The sequence below is a fragment of the Manis pentadactyla genome, chromosome 13 (assembly GCF_030020395.1).
Source record: "Manis pentadactyla isolate mManPen7 chromosome 13, mManPen7.hap1, whole genome shotgun sequence".
In the NCBI taxonomy this organism is placed as follows: Eukaryota; Metazoa; Chordata; class Mammalia; order Pholidota; family Manidae; genus Manis; species Manis pentadactyla.
The window spans coordinates 59,993,717-60,013,251 of record NC_080031.1 but is presented as its reverse complement, the minus strand read 5'-3'; the positions used below and the strand labels follow the sequence as shown (position 1 = coordinate 60,013,251).

The 19,535-nt window shown below is 47.1% G+C and overlaps 2 protein-coding genes, 1 long non-coding RNA gene and 1 pseudogene across 3 annotated transcripts; 2 read left to right on the top strand and 2 right to left on the bottom strand.

Moving 5' to 3' along the window:
* Positions 1-1,853: 1,853 nt before the first annotated feature.
* LOC118916094 (histone H2A type 1-H-like) lies at positions 1,854-4,429 on the bottom strand (annotated as a pseudogene).
* An 11-nt stretch (positions 4,430-4,440) lies between these two features.
* On the top strand, positions 4,441-6,634 carry LOC118916095 (histone H2B type 3-B). The gene has a single exon (XM_057490396.1). The coding sequence runs from the start codon at positions 4,545-4,547 to the stop codon at positions 4,923-4,925; it is 381 nt and encodes a 126-aa protein (XP_057346379.1). The 5' UTR covers positions 4,441-4,544; the 3' UTR covers positions 4,926-6,634.
* Positions 6,635-6,778: 144 nt separating this feature from the next.
* LOC130680162 (uncharacterized) lies at positions 6,779-15,758 on the top strand. Its single transcript, XR_008993218.1, has 3 exons — positions 6,779-8,084; positions 13,383-13,495; positions 15,109-15,758. It is a non-coding gene; the product is annotated as an uncharacterized LOC130680162 (long non-coding RNA).
* Positions 7,726-8,938, bottom strand: LOC118916096 (histone H2B type 1-B). Its single transcript, XM_036892631.2, has one exon. The coding sequence runs from the start codon at positions 8,815-8,817 to the stop codon at positions 8,437-8,439; it is 381 nt and encodes a 126-aa protein (XP_036748526.1). The 5' UTR covers positions 8,818-8,938; the 3' UTR covers positions 7,726-8,436.
* Positions 15,759-19,535: the final 3,777 nt, after the last annotated feature.

Genomic DNA, 19,535 nt, shown 5'->3' with positions numbered 1-19,535 from the left:
TTTCCTGCTCTAGCAGAAGCAAATCCGGCCCTCCCCTCACCGCTCAGGTACAGATAAGCCCTCCTTGCCCAGGTAATTACCCACTGATACAGAGATGAAGTTCTCTCCACCCCTGAGGAATGATGCAAATAAACTAACACCATACTTCTTTCCACCTCTGAACGCTTATTGATATGCAGCTGTACTAAAGCCAGGTGAGATATTCTGGAAATGTTACAATTTTACCCACAGGCTTTATGCATCTTAGGAAATTCAGCCATCCCACACGTCATGCTTTTTAACTTGTCTGGGCACCTAGCAGAATGGGATATCCTAAAACAGGACACATGCTCATTCCAGAAGGCGGTGGTCAGGCTGAGGCCTGGACAGGTATGGACAGGGCACGCAGGGTGAAAGGCCAGAAGCTTGGCCTGCCCCCAAACCCGAGACTGGTTTTACACTGCAGTTTTGAGAGTTCCTGTATGTTTCAGATTCTATTTGTCAGATAGATGGTTTGCAAGTATTTTTACCCAGCCTGTAGCTTGTCTTGTTGTCCTTGTCATGGGGCTTTGGCAGAGAACTGCGTTTAAGAGACCCAGTTGTCAATGCTTCCTTGTATGGATCATGTTTTTGGAGTCAAGTGAATTAGCCTTGGAGAGAGATTATAGCAATAAATGAGGAGCCCAGACATGTGAGGGACCAGCAACTTTGCAGCTGACCTCCTCGCCCCGCCCACTCACCCAAGATCTACCCAATGCTGATCACTGACCCCCAAGCTGGCCCTCCCTCTCCCAGAGGGCCCTCCACTGCCCCCCAGCTGGCCCCAAATGCCCACCACCCAGCTTTCAGCATGTTTACCAACCACCAGATTTCCTGGGGAGCCCGGCTCCAACCACTGGCTCTCAGATCCACCAGCTGTGACATTTAGGGCTGATCCATCAAGTGCAAGGACGTGGTTCAAGGAGGGCCATAGAGGGCTTAGGGATAGGACAGTGGGTGAGGGAGGGTGTCCTGGAGGCCCAGGGCTGGCAGGAGGGGTGGTTGCCACTCCAACACCCCCAGGAAGGAGGGAAGTGCCAGGACACAGGTCCCCCAGAAACCAGGTAGAAGCAGCTGCCAAAAGTGGGGGATACCCAGACACCTTGAGGCAGTGGGAGGAGATGAGGATACCAGTTAGAACTTTTGCTGGGTGGTCATCAGAGAAAAAGCAAGGCCCTCTTGAGGCTCGGTCAACAGTGCACAGAAACAAGACCCCCTGGGGTATGGGCTGGACTCTGATGATGGGGGCTGTGGCCTCCGCTGGGAGAACAGCTCCACTCAGCCCATGCCACTGGGGCTGGCAACCCAGGCCTCTCTTCAGGGTCTGTGTGAGGATCCATTTGCCTTTTTGGTTGGGAGACTTGAACACGCTGGTGACCAGCTGGGGACTGACAGCTTGGTGTAGAAACCAGATGTGGGGCTCAGACTGGGGACAGGAATTCGGAAACTGGGAGCACTTTGCCAGCCATGGCCGTTTCTGAGGCTTCCCGGGCTGAGCTCCACCTCTGGGATCCTGTACCTTTTTTCCATCTTTCTCAATAAAGTGCTTCCCCCAGGGACTTGGGGAGTGGTGGGGAGTGGTGTGCCGCAGCTGCCTGCAGAGACCTCCAAGCTCCACAGAAGCAGGCAGTCTCTCCCCACTCCTCCCTCACCCCAACCCCTGACCACTGCCTATTTGCTGTCTGGACGTTTCTTGTAAGTGGAATCAGACCCTGTGGGGGTTTTTGAGTCTCCCCTCTCTCAGCAGCACCGTGTTGTTCACTCATGTCATGGTGCACGTCAGGGCAGGGCTCCACTCCTTTTCAGGACTGAATAGCATTCCAGTGTTGACAGACCACATTTTGTTTACGCATTTATTGTTGACATCCGGGCAGTTTCCACCTTCGGGATGATTGTAACACTGCAGTGAGCTGGATGTATGGGTATCTGAGTCCTCCTGTACACCCAGGATGGAATGGCTGGACCCCATGGCACTTTCCACATGAGGCCTTTCTCTGCTGGGCCTTCTCTTGCAGAGGCAGGCAGCTCTGAACATTTCATCACGCTTCTGACCCAGGTAACCCCAACAGGTGGTCAGACTAGACCGGAGCTGTCAGTTGAGCTTTCTGTTGAGGATGGAAGGTGTTTTGTATCTGTGCTGCCCCATGTGGTAGCCACTGGCCAAGTGTGGCCTGGGCAACGGGGGCACTGCTCCCTTATCTTTTCATTGAAAATTAAGTAGCCCCTGTGGCTTGTTGCTGCTTTTTATTGGACAGCCCAGCCTCAGAGGTTGGCTAATAAAGGGCTGCTGGAGAGCACCTCCCTAACATCCTACTTGAGGAATTAGGTATTTTGAGATTTGAAATACCTAAGCCCCCTACCCCTCGCCACTTTTCTTAAATACCAGTGAAGGATATGAAGACACCCAATGACTGACATCAATAACACATAAACACAAATTTAAGCTAGAATTGAAGGCCGTCCCTGGAAACAAAGGCCAGACCTCTAGGAAGCTCTCTAGTCTCCTGGGCCATGCTTATAGTTTGCGTCCCTGCAACAGGGCCCACTCAGCAAGGTGTGTCCTGTTCTCTATCTACGCTGCAGGGAAGGCCTGGGTTTAGATCCACACCGACCAGCAGTGCTCATAAATCTCCAGTGTGAATACTTTCACGGCGTGTCGGTATTTTCTAAATTCCAGCAGATGTGTGGTTAGCTCCAGATGGTGTCTACGGAGCTGTGCTTGGGGTAGACCTCATTTTAGTAACATAAATATGAATTACTTATTCCTGAATTGTCTTCCCAGCCTATCTTTATTGTTACAATAAAAAATGAATACAAACAAAATACTGATAACATGAATAACTAATACAGCTCTTATTCTGTGCCAGGCAGTTTCTTTAGGGGCTTACCATGGTTTAACGGATTAATCCCTCCTCCCCCAGGATGTATGTGCTGGTAACATTCTCATTTCTCAGCTGACTGCCAGAAGCATCATTGGGATGGCCCAGCCCTCCTTAAAACAATGGAGTTGCTGAGCATCTTCTGAAATATCCACGTTACATAATCTGATGCTGATAATATTGGTGTCTACTAAATTCACCAACCTGGTTTTCCTTATCAAAATACAGTATCTTGCTTAAACAGCCAGATTCAGGGAGCCCTTTGACCAACCCAAACTACAATCTGAATTCTTAATCACTGTTTACAGTTAAACTTGCTTTGAAAGTTCACCCCTTTTTAAAACTATTTCTAAATACTGCAAGCACCTCTAGTATACAGGTCCTTCCCAAGAATGTACAATTTGCAATCCCACAAATTAGATTAGATTCTGGTGGACCTCGTCTTCCCTTAAAAACTTTGCAATGTAATGCATCCAAACACATTAAGATGAAAATCTTAGGTCCAAGAAAACTTAAATAATTGCCTCCGAATATTAAATACTTCCAGTTATCAGGTGAATCTGCCCATTTGTCCATGGGGCGAGTAAACAGCCCACACTGAGTGTCTACATTTGACCAAGAGCCACTTCAGAGTCAAAGGTAACTTGTAGCAATAATGGGGATACCTTGACGGTGAGCAGGGCTGAAGTCCATTTGTCTTGGAAGCAAGACCCAAAAGCCAAGGGGCGGCCACGCGTGGGGCAGGCTTTCTCGGCAGCAGACGCGGACCACCCAGATCAGGCCCCGGTTCCCCACCTGCTACCCGAGCGCCCGGAGAGGCTCTGGGTCAGGGAAACGCTGCGCGTTCAGTGCGGCTCTTTTCTCGAGACCGTGGGTGGCTCTGAAAAGAGCCTTTGGTGTCACGGGGCCGCGAGCGCACGGCCGTTTTGATCCGCCTCCGCGGCCTCACTTGCCCTTGGTCTTGTGGTGGCTCTCCGTCTTCTTGGGCAGCAGCACGGCCTGGATGTTGGGCAGGACACCGCCCTGCGCGATGGTCACGCGGCCCAGCAGCTTGTTGAGCTCCTCGTCGTTGCGGATCGCTAACTGCAGATGGCGCGGGATAATGCGCGTTTTTTTGTTGTCGCGCGCCGCATTGCCAGCCAGCTCCAGGATCTCGGCGGTTAGGTATTCGAGCACTGCCGCTAGGTAGACAGGAGCACCGGCGCCAACGCGTTCCGAATAATTCCCCTTGCGGAGCAGCCGGTGAACACGGCCCACAGGAAATTGCAACCCCGCGCGCGACGACCGAGACTTGGCTTTGGCGCGTGCCTTGCCGCCCTGCTTGCCACGGCCAGACATCTTCAAACCGGGCGCGGGAAGGGAGAAATCGAGATCGTAGGAACTAAAACAACAAAACCGTGAGCACCAGTGAGTCTTTATATATAGTCGGGAGGTAGGTGAGTGAGCGCCTTCCGATTGGGCAGCAAGAGTGACCAATCATAACACGAAGCTGCCTTCTCCTCATTTGCATGTGCCTTTTCCTGTGATGACGTCAGCGGCATTGAAACCTATTAGAAGCTAGGAACTTCAGATCCTTCATTTGAATACAGGACATATAAATGGAGTTGTTAAGAGCGATCGTCTTTTTGTTTTGAGAAACCTGTCAATATGCCTGACCCGTCCAAGTCAGCTCCAGCACCCAAAAAGGGTTCTAAGAAAGCCGTCACCAAGGCGCAGAAAAAGGACGGCAAGAAACGCAAGCGCAGCCGCAAAGAGAGCTACTCCATCTACGTGTACAAGGTGTTGAAGCAAGTGCATCCAGACACCGGCATCTCATCCAAAGCCATGGGCATCATGAACTCGTTTGTCAACGACATCTTCGAACGCATCGCCAGCGAGGCCTCCCGCCTGGCGCACTACAACAAGCGTTCCACCATCACGTCCCGCGAGGTGCAGACAGCTGTGCGCCTGCTGCTTCCCGGAGAGCTGGCCAAGCACGCCGTGTCGGAGGGCACCAAGGCCGTTACCAAGTACACCAGCTCCAAGTGAGGCGCGCCAAGTCGCCCGGAACCCAAAGGCTCTTTTCAGAGCCACCCACACAATCGAGAAAGGGTTTCGAGCACGGTGACCGGTGGTTACGTAAACCCATTTCTACATTCTTAAGCTTTACCAGCTTCCCAGTTACTGGGAGGGGCCCCGCCAGAGTAGTGTGCGCGTGCGGGTGTGTGAGTGGAGGGAGAGATCGTGTAACTTGCTCTTTACAGGAAGTTAAATAGAACGCTGGCGAGGTGATTGTGGACTCCGTGTGCATACTTAAGACATCCGCCAGGCGAAGTAGGAACCTTGAGCTCCAAACGTTCTTTGATGGCTGGAGAGTACATTCCCTGCTCGTGTGTGTGTGGATGCCAGGCCCAGCTTGTCTGCACCTGATGTATGCCTGCGGTTGAGGGGCTTCGGTCGTTTTCCCCAGGACCTCACGCCAACCCCACAACCCCTGTGTCCTTGATGGGTGAGCTCGGAGAAGCACTAGAGGGTGCGTTTAGTGAGGCCTTGGGTGCTGTCGCGCAGCCCCAGGGTGGCGCCTGGCGCTGCATCACCGCCTGGACCAGACATCTTTATCCTCAAAACTGAACATTTCCGGGAGGATATCTGCTTGCCTGGATCCTGATCCCGCAAAGGCAGGGTGTTTGAACCCGAAGGGGAATTGGAGGTGCTTTGTGCTCAGGGCGGTTGTAAGAGGCGGGCCCTTTGGCAGCTTTAACCCTTAAGAGGTGGGAGAGTCGATTCCCCTTTTTCTGACTCCCCTTTCCAGCCGTATTATATTATGTGGCGTGCTGGTGATGGAGAATTCCCTCTATTCTGAATTCCTGGTGTTTATTTGGAGAGAACCGTCGTAGCTCTGGAGAAAGCGCTTTGACATGAGTTCACTAGGGTAAGGAGATGGTTTTTCTTGCTAAAAGAGGATTGCTAATTACTTCCTGGGGCGGTTTGAGAGGTGTATTGCAAGAACCTGTTGTCTCAGGCAAGGAACAGACGCTCCATGAAAGGTAAAGGTGTTTTGCAGTACTTCTCTCCAAAGGAAGCCGGGGGCAGTGCCGGGCTGGGCGAGGGAGCTGGGAAGGAAATGTGAGCACGGAGCCTCCGCAGCCACAGCCGCGTCCTCTTCCCCCGCGGGTCCACTCCCGAGGGAAATTTTAAAACTCAAAGCATTTTTAAGTTGGCACCTACAATATTTTTACCGTTCTAATAGTTGCAAGGATGCAAAACCCCCCCCCACAAGTTTAGGTCACATCACTCTTTTAAAGATATCTATTAAAGTGGCAAGTCAATACCATAACCAATTCACAAAACACGGTCATTTCATCTTAATGTAAGGTGTATTTTTAAATTACCAACCACCTTGTAAAAACAAAGTATGTAAATTGATTTCAAAATACTTGTAGGTGACCAAAATTAAGTGTTTAGAAAATTACCTGGGCCCTACACAATTGTTTTAAAAATAAAGTTTTGATAAATAAAATTTATATGTATGAAAAATGGAGTTAACAGAGTGCACTCCCTGGGCATATATGGTGGTGGTATGGTTACAGTGAAAGCAGTGCACAGAAACATTTCTCTTTGTTTTTTTTTATAGATTAACTGGTCTGAAGCAATATTTAGAAAACTACATGGAAGTGGAAAATTTTCTCACAACTGTTTTACTCAAATCTTTGCCTTTCTAGTTATAATCCAAAAATTAAATTGATCTACATTCAAAAGTACAGAATCCAATGCTCAGCCATGATGCAGGTCTACTGACCCGGTTCAGTCAGCCTCCTACCAGCCTAGATTGGGAGTCAGCATCTAAAACAGCGCTTCTAGTCACCTCATCACATGAAATGAGTCTCACAGATTCGTGTGCTTCTCTGCTTAATAATGAGCTCGAAGGATAGGTTTCATAAAACAAAACTGGTCTCCAGCAGAGATGTTCTGCTAGCAGTGGGTAACAACGCTGTTTAGTACCAAAACTAAAATCAAGAAGAAACATGAGTAATTAATTCCCAGATGTGTTCCTATGAAGATGTGTGTTGCAGATAATGCAAGGCATCCATTAATTTCTCAGCCCTTTGGACACCTTAGTAGAAGTGAAAAAAGGCTGCCTCTTCTGGGCAGCCCCAGGCACAAAATGGGCCCATTTTGGCCCTCTGCTAGGAGAGGAGTCTGTCAAGGGAGAGGCAAGGTGACAGAGTCCCTACTACTGAAATATTAGCAAGAAATTGAAATTGTATACAGAGGTCCATCTCTGTCTATAGTACTGTCTGTGACAGAGAAAAAGAATTATATTAACTTGAAGGTTAAAGGGGATCAACAAATATTTGAGAATGCATGAGGCTGGGACTCAACACAGTGGAAGCATTCTCAAGGGTCTGAAAATATGAAGATAAACGCTTAAACTAAGGATCTGGAAAGGACTTGACAGGTGTCCAATCTGAAACGCATTTAAGATACACCCCCATTGCCCTTTTCTGCTACAAATTTCAAGTCAAATTGGCTAATTATGGAGTAACCCAAAAACCTGGAGGGTGGAAAACTATCCCTTTAAGAAGATACAACTGCAAGACAAAGAATTTACTGTGGGAGGGTAACCGTTGGCAAATGCGTGGCGGCCCCTGGAGAAGGTGCGGGCGTCCTCCAGGGGGCAGGAGTTGAAAGGCCATTATCCACCTGAGGGAACAGAACCTCGAATCTGAATCCGAGGCTGCGTTTTGGCTTCTGGAGCCTGGGTTGTAGGTGTCCCCGTGGTTTGTGAGTTACCGGTACCGGGATATTTTTGAGCCAGGACAGCCAGGTCCCAGTTAAGGTCTTTACGACATCATACTTAACACAGGACTTGGACTTAAGTTTGTTTAAGGCACTACGTTTGTTTTATTAAAAGGGCTCTTCCATCGTTTACTGGACTTACGTGAAGTATTCGCGGTTTTCAAAATTTTTTTAAAATGTTCAAATTTGAATAATTTTAGCCGAGTTTGAGAGTGAACAGTATCTGTGCGCCCGCCCTTTAGAATTTTCAAACAGGATTGAGTAGCGCCCCTAAGGAGCTGCTTAAAGCCAACGCTGCTGAAATGTGTTTGGCAGAAACTCCTGGTGCCCCGTGGTGGCAAAGGCTTCGGAAGGACGGCTCCCAAGCGCCCCCAAGGCTAAGCGACAGCACCCAGGGCATCACCAAATGTGAGAGCTGGCGCAGCACCAAGGAGGGGCACGGGGAGGGCGGGGCGGGGGTAGGTTTGCGTGAAGCCTTCCTGGAGGGCACCGAGCGGAGACAGGAGGGCCTTTGGTCCTCGTGCAAGGGCCAGGGCCGCGCGCTCTCCGGCTTCTGGGTGGCCCCGGGGACGCCTCTGGTGGCGTTTTAGGGACTACACCATTAAGGAGAGGACATAGGCTTTGTGTCGGAATTTGCGCCCCCGATTGCGAGCTCAGCCTCCCCAACAGCGGGTCACGACCGGACCAGGTGACACGCTCCTTTTTGAGCATAGAGGTGGCTCTGAAAAGAGCCTTTGGGTTTTGGGCGCCTTGGCGCGCCTCACTTGGAGCTGGTGTATTTGGTAACGGCCTTGGTGCCCTCCGACACGGCGTGCTTGGCCAGCTCTCCGGGAAGCAGCAGGCGCACAGCTGTCTGCACCTCGCGGGACGTGATGGTGGAACGCTTGTTGTAGTGCGCCAGGCGGGAGGCCTCGCTGGCGATGCGTTCGAAGATGTCGTTGACAAACGAGTTCATGATGCCCATGGCTTTGGATGAGATGCCGGTGTCTGGATGCACTTGCTTCAACACCTTGTACACGTAGATGGAGTAGCTCTCCTTGCGGCTGCGCTTGCGTTTCTTGCCGTCCTTCTTCTGCGCCTTGGAGATGGCCTTTTTGGAACCCTTTTTGGGCGCCGGTGCTGAGCGAGAAGGCTCCGGCATGGCGAGGCGGCGCTAGGAAGTAGGCGAGTAGATAGGCAGATAGGTAGGCAAGTAGGCAGGAAAGCAGATGGGCAGGAAGATCCTAGTCTGCAGGAGCCGGACAAGCGCGCGAAACCGCGTGGGCGGTGCTACTTATTTGCTACATATTCAAATGAGGGCTCCAAATAACTAGAATTCGATTGGACAGCGAGCCTCACGCTGCCGGGCGCGAGGGATTATGTAAATAGAAGATGACGGCTCATCTTTTCCTATTGGACAATAGCCCAACCAATCCGAAGGCGTGCCCGTAGTCAGGTTACACATCTTTGTTCAAAATGTTTTTCCTGAGGGGCCGATTGGTCTTTGTTTTATCACCGGGACAGAAATATAAAAAAGGGAAACGAAAACCCGTTTTAACCCCTCTTCTCCATCTTTGGCTAGGAGGCAAACACAGGGGCGTTTCTTTCTGACGCCAAGAGGTAGAGAAGGAAATAACTTAACTATTTATTTTCCATCATTTCCCCCCACCGCCCGGTCAAAGACGTAAGTTGCTTTCAAATTCATAAGTGAGTCCCGTTAACTGAAAGAAAGAAAACGAGTTTGAGGTTAAAAAATAAGCTTTACCTCACGAAGTTTGCAATCCGTGGACGCAATCCAGTATAACACCAAAAAGTGTGTTCCACCCAGAGGCTGGGAGGGAGAGTTTAAAAAGGAAAAACCTGCCATCGGGGTGAGCTGGCCAGCCTCATTACAAAATATCACAAACTCCCGTTTATTTGCTCAGGGACTTTCCCTAAGCTCTTAGCAAACAAGGGGCCATTTCCGTGAACAGTTGAGCTGTTTGGCCGAAAGTTCCGAAGTGTTTTTGGTTTTGTTCTGTTTCTTTTTTTTTTTCTTTGTGCTGTAGGGCCTATCATGACATTAGTCACATAGCCATGAAAAGAAAATCCAAGAGTAAAAAGCCAGAAAAGAAATTAGAGTTTTATTTGAGCCCAGGTTTAGGGCAGCTTCTCTGAAACAGTCCTTTGAAGGAAGAAAAGTGCTCGGGAGAGGAGAGCTTTCTTAAAAGGTTCTGTAGGGTTTCTCACAAAGGACATAAGGCATGGTGTCCATACTTACATTTACAGATTAGTACAGACAGAAACTGACAGTTCAAAAAAATGATTGTTTCTTTGGTCATTACCTTGGCAGATGTAATTTTGTAAAACTACTCAGCCATAAAGCAGATGTACAATGTGGGCCCTACAGAACACAAACCTGGTGTTTGTTTTAGATAACCCAAGCGTTTAACGCCAGGACCGTCTCAGAAGCAAGTATACCGCACTTCTTGAATACCCTGCCCCTGGCCTCATACAATTGCTTTCTTTAATCCAAACAACTCTTTAGGAAAACACAGAAAATAGTATTGATAATATTATTAATAAATCGAACTCTCCTGAGCCTGATTAGGATTCAGGTTCTTATCTTTGTCCTAAGATAGAATTCAGAGACAATGTGCAGTGTAACCCAACCAGCAGGAAGGTTTTGTTTGAAATGAAAGTATGCACTTACATAGAAGTGAGGGCAACCTCAGAGGAGAGAGAGGTACATTGAAAGATTGTAGGGTTTGAATTCCATAGAGCCTTTTGAATATGGGTTGGTATAAGGCATAATGTATACAGGTGATTAATATTTTGCTTTGAAGTTTTGTCTGAATAACAGGGTTGTCCAGGTAACTTCATTTGTATCTTGGCCTCCCTTTTCTATCAAAGTTGATGTGTTGGTTCATACAGGTTCCAGAGGTCTGTTCTTTGTCCTGGATACAATATGACATAATTGATTAATATGACTGGAGGAAAAAAACATGTTAAAGAATAAACTGGGCCTTTGTTCCTAGGCCAGAAGTATGTTAGAGTGTTAAGATGATTGTCCCATGCCCCTGCCTGAAACTCAAAGGTACTTACTTTGGCAGTGTAGCAACAGGGCTCACTTTTAACTGAAGAGAGGAAATGAATGGATTTCCAAGGAAACACCAGATCTTCTATTATTAAAGCTGACTGAAGCCCTTTGAAGTGACTGCCATACGCCATAGACTGTTTTCTAGTCTCCTAATACTCCAAGGGTTCGACACTATTGGACTCTAAATACCTATCTGAAAATAGCCTTATATCAAAATTCAAACTGAGGGCAAATAAAATATGTCAAGAGTTTATTTGAACAAAACTTGATTCCCATAGGGTAGCGTTCGTCTACCAGATAGAAAGTTCGGGGAGCTGTACAAAATGAAAGACTTTTATAAGCAGAAGTGGGGGAGGTGGGGAAAAGGAAGTCAGGTTGGTATTGCAAAGTTACTTTCCTTCAGGCAGCAGGGGTCCAGCAGGCAGAGCACCTAGCTAGTGCTGATCGGGTGATTTATGGTTGACTGGTTTAAGATTCCATGTCTGGGAGACCAGAAACTCATTAAATCTTGGTCGATGTGAGGCGTAGCATAGAACTCCATTTGGGTTTTTAACAAAAGTCACCAATCCCTGAGTTGCCTCCCCTATTAAATTAATTCCTCTATGCACAAGGTTAAATTCCTCAGTGACATTAACTGGCAAGATAGAAACAAGGTGTGAGGACTTCACGCTTCTCATTTATTTCAGTGTCAGCTGGGGAGCAGTTAGAAATGCAGGCTCTTGGGCCCCACCCGAACTGAGCCAGCATCAGCATTGTAAACAGACTCATGTGCATGTCACGGTTTGAGAAGCTCTGGTCTGGAGGCCACTTTTGACTCTAACCCTCCAGAGTGTTACACACACAGACCAAGAAACTCCATGGCACCCCCAAAGACAAAAATGGTTCACTGTGTTCACAGAATCATGCAAAGTGCCTTCAAGGTGCCAACCCAAATACACCCTCTATATGCAAGTTGTCCTCCAAGGTCCTGGGGGCATCTTGATATTGCAGGTCTCCTGACCTGTTTTGGACACAATCATCATTAACCATTTATTTGTTTACTGTAAAAGTAGGTAGTTAATTCAACAAACATTTCTCTAGAGCTCATTATGAGCTAGGTAACCACTTAATAAATACTTAAATCAGTTTGGAGCTCACAAGAGCCCTTCCAATTACACACAGTTAACTCCATTTTACAGAGCAAAAGGCTGAAGGAAACAGATTAACAGGACAAAGGTACACATCTTTATTAAGTTTTAATATCACATTCCAGGGGTATGAAAGGGTTCAGAGGAAGCCTCCCTAAAATGTGCCCCTTTGGCATGTTTTGCATTGACTAGTTTGAGCTGAGGGCAACCGACACCCTGCAGGCTCAGAAGAAGCTTACCCCCTGCCCTTTTAACTACCTGGATGAATCTAATTTAGGGGTCTTTCCAGAATGCGAGTCTGTGCCAGAGATGAATTTTTTATCAGGGTGGCCCGTCGGGGACAGGAAAACATCCAAAACATCGGATCACAGACTGTAGGCTTTGCCTGCTGCTCTGCAGATGGCCCTCCTCCTCCTCTGGAGCCTCAGGCCCCATCCCACTTCCCATCTCACACATACTTATCTCACTTGATCTTTCAGTCTTTGGGCTACTGGTGTGTAGGGGGGCACATATCCAGAATGACACAGGATTCTCTTCTGTGCATCTGTCTGATGTCAGTTTTATCCAGAAACCTTTGAGAAGGACATTGGCAGATGGAAGGAGATTTTTTTCCTCCCCTGCAGTTAGCATAACAGGCAGGAGCCTTTTGTTGCTGGGCCGCTGCATACCAGTTGAAACCTCAACCTAGATGGGGGAGTGTTCTTGATTCTGAACGAGAAGAATTCTTGAGCAAATTGAAACAGTGTAGGTGATGAAGGAATTTATTAAAGCAAGAGTAGAAATGAATGGCAGCAGCTGTGTAGGCAGCAGAGGGCAGGAAAACGCAGAGCTGCAGACGGGGAGGAAGCTCCCTGCCTAGAGTCACCCAGGTGACAGAAACTTGCAGGCCCACGTCAGAGCTCTCAGCAGCCCCTCCCTGCTTATCAGGGGGAACATGGAGACTTGGAAATAGAATGAAATAGCAAAAAGACAAAATGCAGTGGTTGAGCAGTGAGAAAGCTTTACTTAAAGTTATGCACCTAAAGAAAGTACGGATGTCCTCAGAGAGCAGGTGTGCTAAAAGTCTGGGGTTTCTGTCTTTTAAGCATTTTTCAGAAATGTGGCAAAGGGCCAGGAGGTGTAGGCTTGTCAAGTGGTCTCAAATTGCTTATCTCTGGTGAGAGACACTATGTCTCCTCTCCTGTTATTAGCAGTCCTCCAGCCAGCTCTGCAAAATAAACAACACAAGAAATTTATTGATCCAGTTCTTCCCCGGGATAGTGGCTTCCCTCTGGGAACATACCAATCAAGAGTGCCCACCCTGCCTCCACAGTGGGTTGAATTATTGTCTGTTTGCTAACGGATATGTTAGGAGTCTTACTTCCAAACTTCCTGGTTTTTAAAAATGGAATCTTAGCCTTAAGATGGAATCCTTCCTGGTCTTACTATACTGTTTATAGCTTGGCTTTTTTGGAAAATTAATCATGATGCTTGTCTCCTGTCTCTACCCTGTCTCACTTTGACTTGCTGGACATCGCTCAGAGCTGCTGCAGCCAAGGGGCCCCTGGGTGCCTGGCATACAACTGGCAAGTGAGACCTCTCACCATGTCAGCCTCCCCACATCCCTGTCTGCAGGGCCTGATGGAGCAAGATCGGTGAGTTTTTGTCCTTCTAAATTTAGATTAACAGAAGAAAATGTGGGTAGAACTAGTTCCTTGTGTTCAGGGGCTCTTGGTAGATTTCTTCCTCCCAGAGATGGTCTTTGTTTCTCTTTCTCTGTCACGTGTTTGCAAGCTTGGCTTTGTGACCACTGTGAATTTTCTCTCTGGCCTCTGCCACCCACAGGGTGAAGCCCTATAGGCTGTGTGCCCATCGCCCACGTTCTTTGTCCGCTGTGCCAGCTCACCAGGGAGATTGTCATGAGGTCCCAGCCTGGGGGAACATTTGTTTTCTCAACTTGGGAAAATCCCATTGTGGTGGTGCCTTCACTGGGGTCACACATTAGTGGGTCTGTAGCTGGAAGCGTCATATGTCTTTGTGAGAGGTCAGAAGCCTACTGAAACGGGACAGGGAAGAGCAGGAGAGACTCCATTTTCAACAGAAACTTTGTCTTGAGGCTTAAAGGTTAAAAGGCAGAAAATTACTAGAATGTTTTTAAAAACAAAGAATTTCCATTAACTCTTCATAGGCAAAAAGGTAGACATAAGTGGGTGGAGGGAAAATAAAGCCGGTAAAGCCCACTAAAAGAGACTCAAAGAGTTAACCAGATAAAACCAGAGAGCCAGAAAAGACTCACAGACATAATTAGCTGAAGTTTCAAGGACTAGGAGTTACTTGGAATGTCCAAACATCTCCCACATGAAAGAAACAAGATACCCAGATGAGAAGTCCTTGAGCACAGACTCTCCCCAGATTAAGAAAAAGTAAGAAGTCCAAAGACAGGCACAAAAACCATCAAGTAGCCTTTGTCTTCCTTTTTAACCAATTAGACCAGGCTTCCAAGGCCAAAGATCATCAAGGACTTCTCTGTCCTGCCGAGACCCCATAGAAAGAGTCTCGGAGTAAACTGCCTGTGTCTGTCTAACCTAGGCAGGCCCACTCTACTGTGCAGGGGGAAATAAAATTCACTTTGCCTTCCTAACTTTGGTTTCGTGTCTCATTCTATCGGACTTCCCCACATCTCCAAACTGACTGTCTCCCCAACAGATCCTTCCTTTCTTTGGAGTAGCTGTTGTCTTCCTGCCTGTGAGCCTGGACATGTGTTTCTCTATTTGCCTACACAGTCACTAGGCTGTGCCTCCGTAGTGATCTTACAGGCTGCACAAAAGTTGGCTCATTGCTCCACTGCCTGATGAGAATTCCTAACCTTGTCTTCCTTCCGCTCCCTGAGGCTGATCACTGCAAACAGCGGGGTAGTCGCTTCTGCTGCCCCTCCATTTGGCCACTGCACCGAGAGGCAAGGAAGCCAGTAGAGAGAGTTCTGCCCCACAAGCTGGCAGGTTGGAGGCTGGGGGCTCTTCTCCTAAAATGACTTCATTAGCTGGCTGCCCTGGACAGGAGCTGGTGCATGGAAGGAATATTTCCAGCCATTAGGCGGCTTGCAGACCTGATGGAGCCTAGAAAGCCATCAATCTTTTGCAGTCCAGGCCCTGACACACGTTTCTGGATGTAGTTATTCATGAAAATATAGAAGGAAGTGCTGCCTAAAAACGGCAATTTTCAGCCCCCCTCCTCAGCTTGTCTCAAGTATTTCTGTTTCCAATTCCAGGAACAAAGCCGATCCACAGGGAACATTACCACCTTGACTCCGTCAACCTTGTCTTGTTATTGGCGGCCTACAAACTCCTGTAGGCCCTGGAGGGCTGCGTGACTCAGGCCGGGACCCTGGGGCAGCACCCGGATGACTTCCAGGAGTCCCGCAGGTTCTTTCTCCCGTGACCCCACTGATCCCACGTCCTTTGGCTGTTCAACATATCCTGTTCCTACAGGGCGCATTTGGGAATGCTCCCCTGCTCTCTCCTGGGGCTGCCCTTCTGATAATAAAGCTTTCTCTGCTTCAGACCTGTGACTCAGAGACTGGCTTCCTGCCCGCCGCGCTCATGAATCTGGATTTGGGTTTGGTTTTTCTTGTCCTATTTTACATCCTAAAAAGCACCCAAGCAAAACAGGCCTGGCTGGCTGCCTGCCTGGGTCATGCAGGCTGTTGGCTCTCCTTGGGAGCAGCTCTCGATTTTGGGAAGGTGGTATCCTTTGCACCCTTTTGGGGAACCCCTTCTGCCCAAGGGTGTCCAGCAATACTTCTAGAAATACTGTTTGCTCAGGGGGGAAACTGACAAGCTCTGCAGTCAGAAGTTGGCCAGACTGGAAGTGATATTTAGAGCCCGAGAGGGATTTTTTTGGCCTTCTCCCCTAGGTTAAAATAAAACTAGCCAGAGGGAAAGAAGCAATTTGACAGTGTGGTTGGTGGTTAGATGAAGTTAATTATGTCATTTAAGTTGCAACCCAATTCTTTGAGGACTGGAAAGCAGCTGCCCTTGTCTAACAAATCTTTGCAAAACCAGACAAATGACCCCAGAAACAATTCAGTCTGTCCTTGGCCAATCCCCAAACCTTCCCCTTCTTATCTCAGTGGGCTTTAAGTATTGTCCTCAGGAAACCAAAGTCTTCCTGTTGCTGGAGAGGAGTACTTGGTCTCCTTGCAAGGAAGAATTCCAACATGGAAGCCTTTGCACAGTTTCTTTGGAGATTGAGCATTGAAAAGGAGAGAGTACGAGTCCAGAAAACTGGGCACCAGCAGACCCAGAGGGGGTTGTTCAGGGAAGAACAGGGAGTCTTTTTTCATATGAAGAGAGATGAATTTTCAGTGAGTGAGGTTAGGTTTCAAAGGGGACAAGTGGAGTCTTCCTGGGGTTCGGGTTTGCTTCGCCCTCACATCAGGTGGGGGAAATTTCTGGCTGTATTTGGTTCCCATCAGAACAGCTGGGTGTGGGGAGGCGTGACTTTTGCTATGGTCATGGATTTTGGTGTGAAGTTTGCATTCATTTCACCTCCATTTGGAACCGGTTTGGGCCCATCTCTTATCTACAGTCCCCCTCCCCCTCCTGTGGGAGCAGTTTACAGATTATCCTACAGAATTTGTAGAATATAATAAGCATCTAGCCGAATGTCAGCACTGGCAGGAGTCCCCTCCCCTCCCTGCTCATGTCTGGCTGTTTACTTTCTCTAACAGCTGCCCGCTCCAGGAATGTGGACCCTTGAAGTCCTGCAAAGGAAAAAAGGTGTCGGTCATTCTTCTGTTATCTGCTTCCTGCTCAGAAAGGGTGTGACCCTGCCTGTGGGTCCAGCAGTTCCTTGCTGTCTGTACGGAGCTTTCTGGGCAGTGGCCGAGATGGACTAGGGCCCATGAAAAGAAGATGCAGCTAGATAGGTTGGTTGTTGATGCGCATCTCATCACTGTGAGGTATGGGTTGAAATCCTTGTCTGACAATCATTTGGAGCTGGAACTTTTACAGGCCGGAAGAAACAAACTTGACAAAGAGATTAATGCCTGGGCCAAATATGAGAACTTGTAATAATATGACCCCAGTTGAAATGGTGGGTGAGATTTATTGACCCAACCATCCAGGGAAGCACTGAGAGAATTGTATTTCAGAGTATTGAGCTTTAATGGGTGGATCCCAGGGCCACGGCTAGACTCTAAAGAAATAATTATTTAGGTAAAGGGGATTCAGATAAGGCAAGTCATCCATACTGTTGTGCAAATTATTGAGTTCGCAGAGGCTTCATATTTTATTGAGCCAGTCTCAGTCTTGAAAATAGGTCGGTTCAGTGAACTGTGTGTTTCATGTCAGAAGGCAGTCTTGCAGATGGGCTCCTAAACGTAGGCCCATGTTGTATAATGATTAGTAGTTAATAAGAGGCATTTCTACGAAAAAGAAAAGCAAAGGTTAATGGTTGGAGCAAATCATAAACCCAGTATCTGAATCCTGGGTGCAGCCAGTGAGAAGATTTCTAGTCAGGCTCTAAGCACTAGGCAGGATGAATCAGGCAGTGACAATGTGACAAACTTTCCTGTTGGATCCAGTTTTCACTTTACCAATACCAACGGCTAATTCCGGGAGAGCACAGACACACCAGACCACAGACAGTCACAACTGCCTAGGGGGAAAGGTTTATTCAAGACACAAGAGACAGCGGTAAGACAAACCTGCGCAGCGGCTGCCAACTTTTAGCCAGCTGGCGACCCCCGGCTCTTACAGAGCCTGATATTTATATCTTTAGTTTCTTCCTGTTATCTTTCTATAACAGTCCTGGGTCCGGGTCCCTGGCCAAGTTCCTGTTATCATGGCCATATGGCCACGGCTCATTTCTTAGAAGAGTTGTTCTTGGGGTCATGCGCATGGTTGTGCAAGCAAGCAAGCATTGTACAGAAGCCAAAAATGTTAGCTAAGCAGTCTGGGGACTTAGAAAAGTTCCTGGTCTGAGGCCTCTGTTTGTACAGGGTTCTTATTTTGCTAAAGAAAAATGTCTTTGTTTATTCCTGGCTCTTCATTTCCTCCTTTGTAGTTTGAGTGTCTGGTGTTCCTCCTGAGTGGCCGACACAGCAGCGGGCATACAGGTTGTTTAAACATGGATGTCATGGTGATTCCTCTGAAGTTTGTATTAAACCACCTAGCTATAGTTTATAAGCTTTAGGGGGTGGCGGGGAATAACTTCAGTTCTTAATTATCTTAAGCTAAAAGGACGGGAGAAAATTGGAAGCACTAGTTTGGAGAGTCATAGCCAGAGATTTGAGGAAACCAGAAGAATGCAGGTTTTGTCCAGTTCACAATGAACAGGATTAGAATCTAATATGTTATAAAGGTGCAGTATTGAAACATAATTCTTCTCTTGAAAGTCACCCTCATTTTTATTAGAGGTAATTATATTTAGACTAATTTGTTTGTAACACCTGGCCTGATTATTTCCATAAGTGCAATGAGAATGGTGGTTGACCATATAGATGTTTTTGAAATTTGTTTTGGTGGGACTTTGCTTATAAGGAACCTCAGACTGAACTTTTAGGAAGGCCTCCCAAGGCCCAAAAAGCTGAGCCACAAATTTTGCCATCAGAATTTGCCTGTAATACCTATAGATTTAGCTGAAATCCTCCCTTCGAGGCCCCCCAAATATCCTGAGATTCCTGCACCTGCCAGGAAGTGACCTTCCTTATTACTCACCTGGTGAGGCTGCTGGAGCCTGGTAAGCGAGGTAGCAGGCCAGCTCTTCCAAGGGGCTTTATTGGCCCCATAAAGTCAACCTTAGTGCCTTAAAGCTGTCTGGTCATATCTGAGTCTATGCACATCTCTCTCAAATATGACATTTCAGTCAAGACCTTGGTAATATAACCAGTGTTTCCAATTGTGTTCTGTTACAAGGAGAACAGATTCTTATCGAACTTATGCAAATAGATATATTGCCATAAAAATATAAAAATACTCACTGAGAGTTTCCAAATTCTGGAGGGATCAGGTACAGAGAAGGATAAATGTTTCAATTTTGTTTATAAAGGTAAATTATAGCTTAAGAGAATATATGGCATTTGATTAACTACAAGTGATATACCAGTGCATATCAGATTTCCTAGGAGTTTCGTATGACTTTTAGAATATTTACTTTAGTATTTGGCAATACTTCCCAGGTATTTTTATAAATCAAATAAATAAGCCAAATTAGCTAAATAGTTCTCTTTTATAAGGAGAAAATCTTCTGACATGTCCCAGGGGCCCTCTGGAAAAGTCTCAGACTTAAATAGAGTTAAAAAGGATTTTATTTAGAATTTGATTTTGGGAATTTTGTCAAAAATATCAAAATAGGCTCTAAGGCACGTATCTAAATAGGATCATAGGTCATTATAAAACAATACTTAGTTATCCATTTAAACAAAGTGACAATGAAAGATTTTAAAGGCAAATACAGAAGGTTCCACAGTTGTTAGCCAAATGTAGCTCTTTTACTACTAAGATTTTGTTAAGTACTTGAAGACCTTATTAAGACAATATTAAATATAAGAAATTATTTTGATAAAAAAATCATTCTACAATCTCTTGATGTTTTAAGAGTAGACCAATAGTTTAAGGAAACTTTGTCCTTTTAACAAACCAAAAACAAACTTGTCATCTGGTGGTGCGTTGGATTTGGCAGGAGTTGCCGCCT

What these genes read in the sequence shown, in the direction of transcription:
- LOC118916095 (XM_057490396.1), top strand. Translation starts at nt 4,545, where the DNA reads ATGCCTGACCCGTCCAAGTCAGCTCCAGCACCCAAAAAGGGTTCTAAG.
- LOC118916096 (XM_036892631.2), bottom strand. Translation starts at nt 8,817, where the DNA reads ATGCCGGAGCCTTCTCGCTCAGCACCGGCGCCCAAAAAGGGTTCCAAA.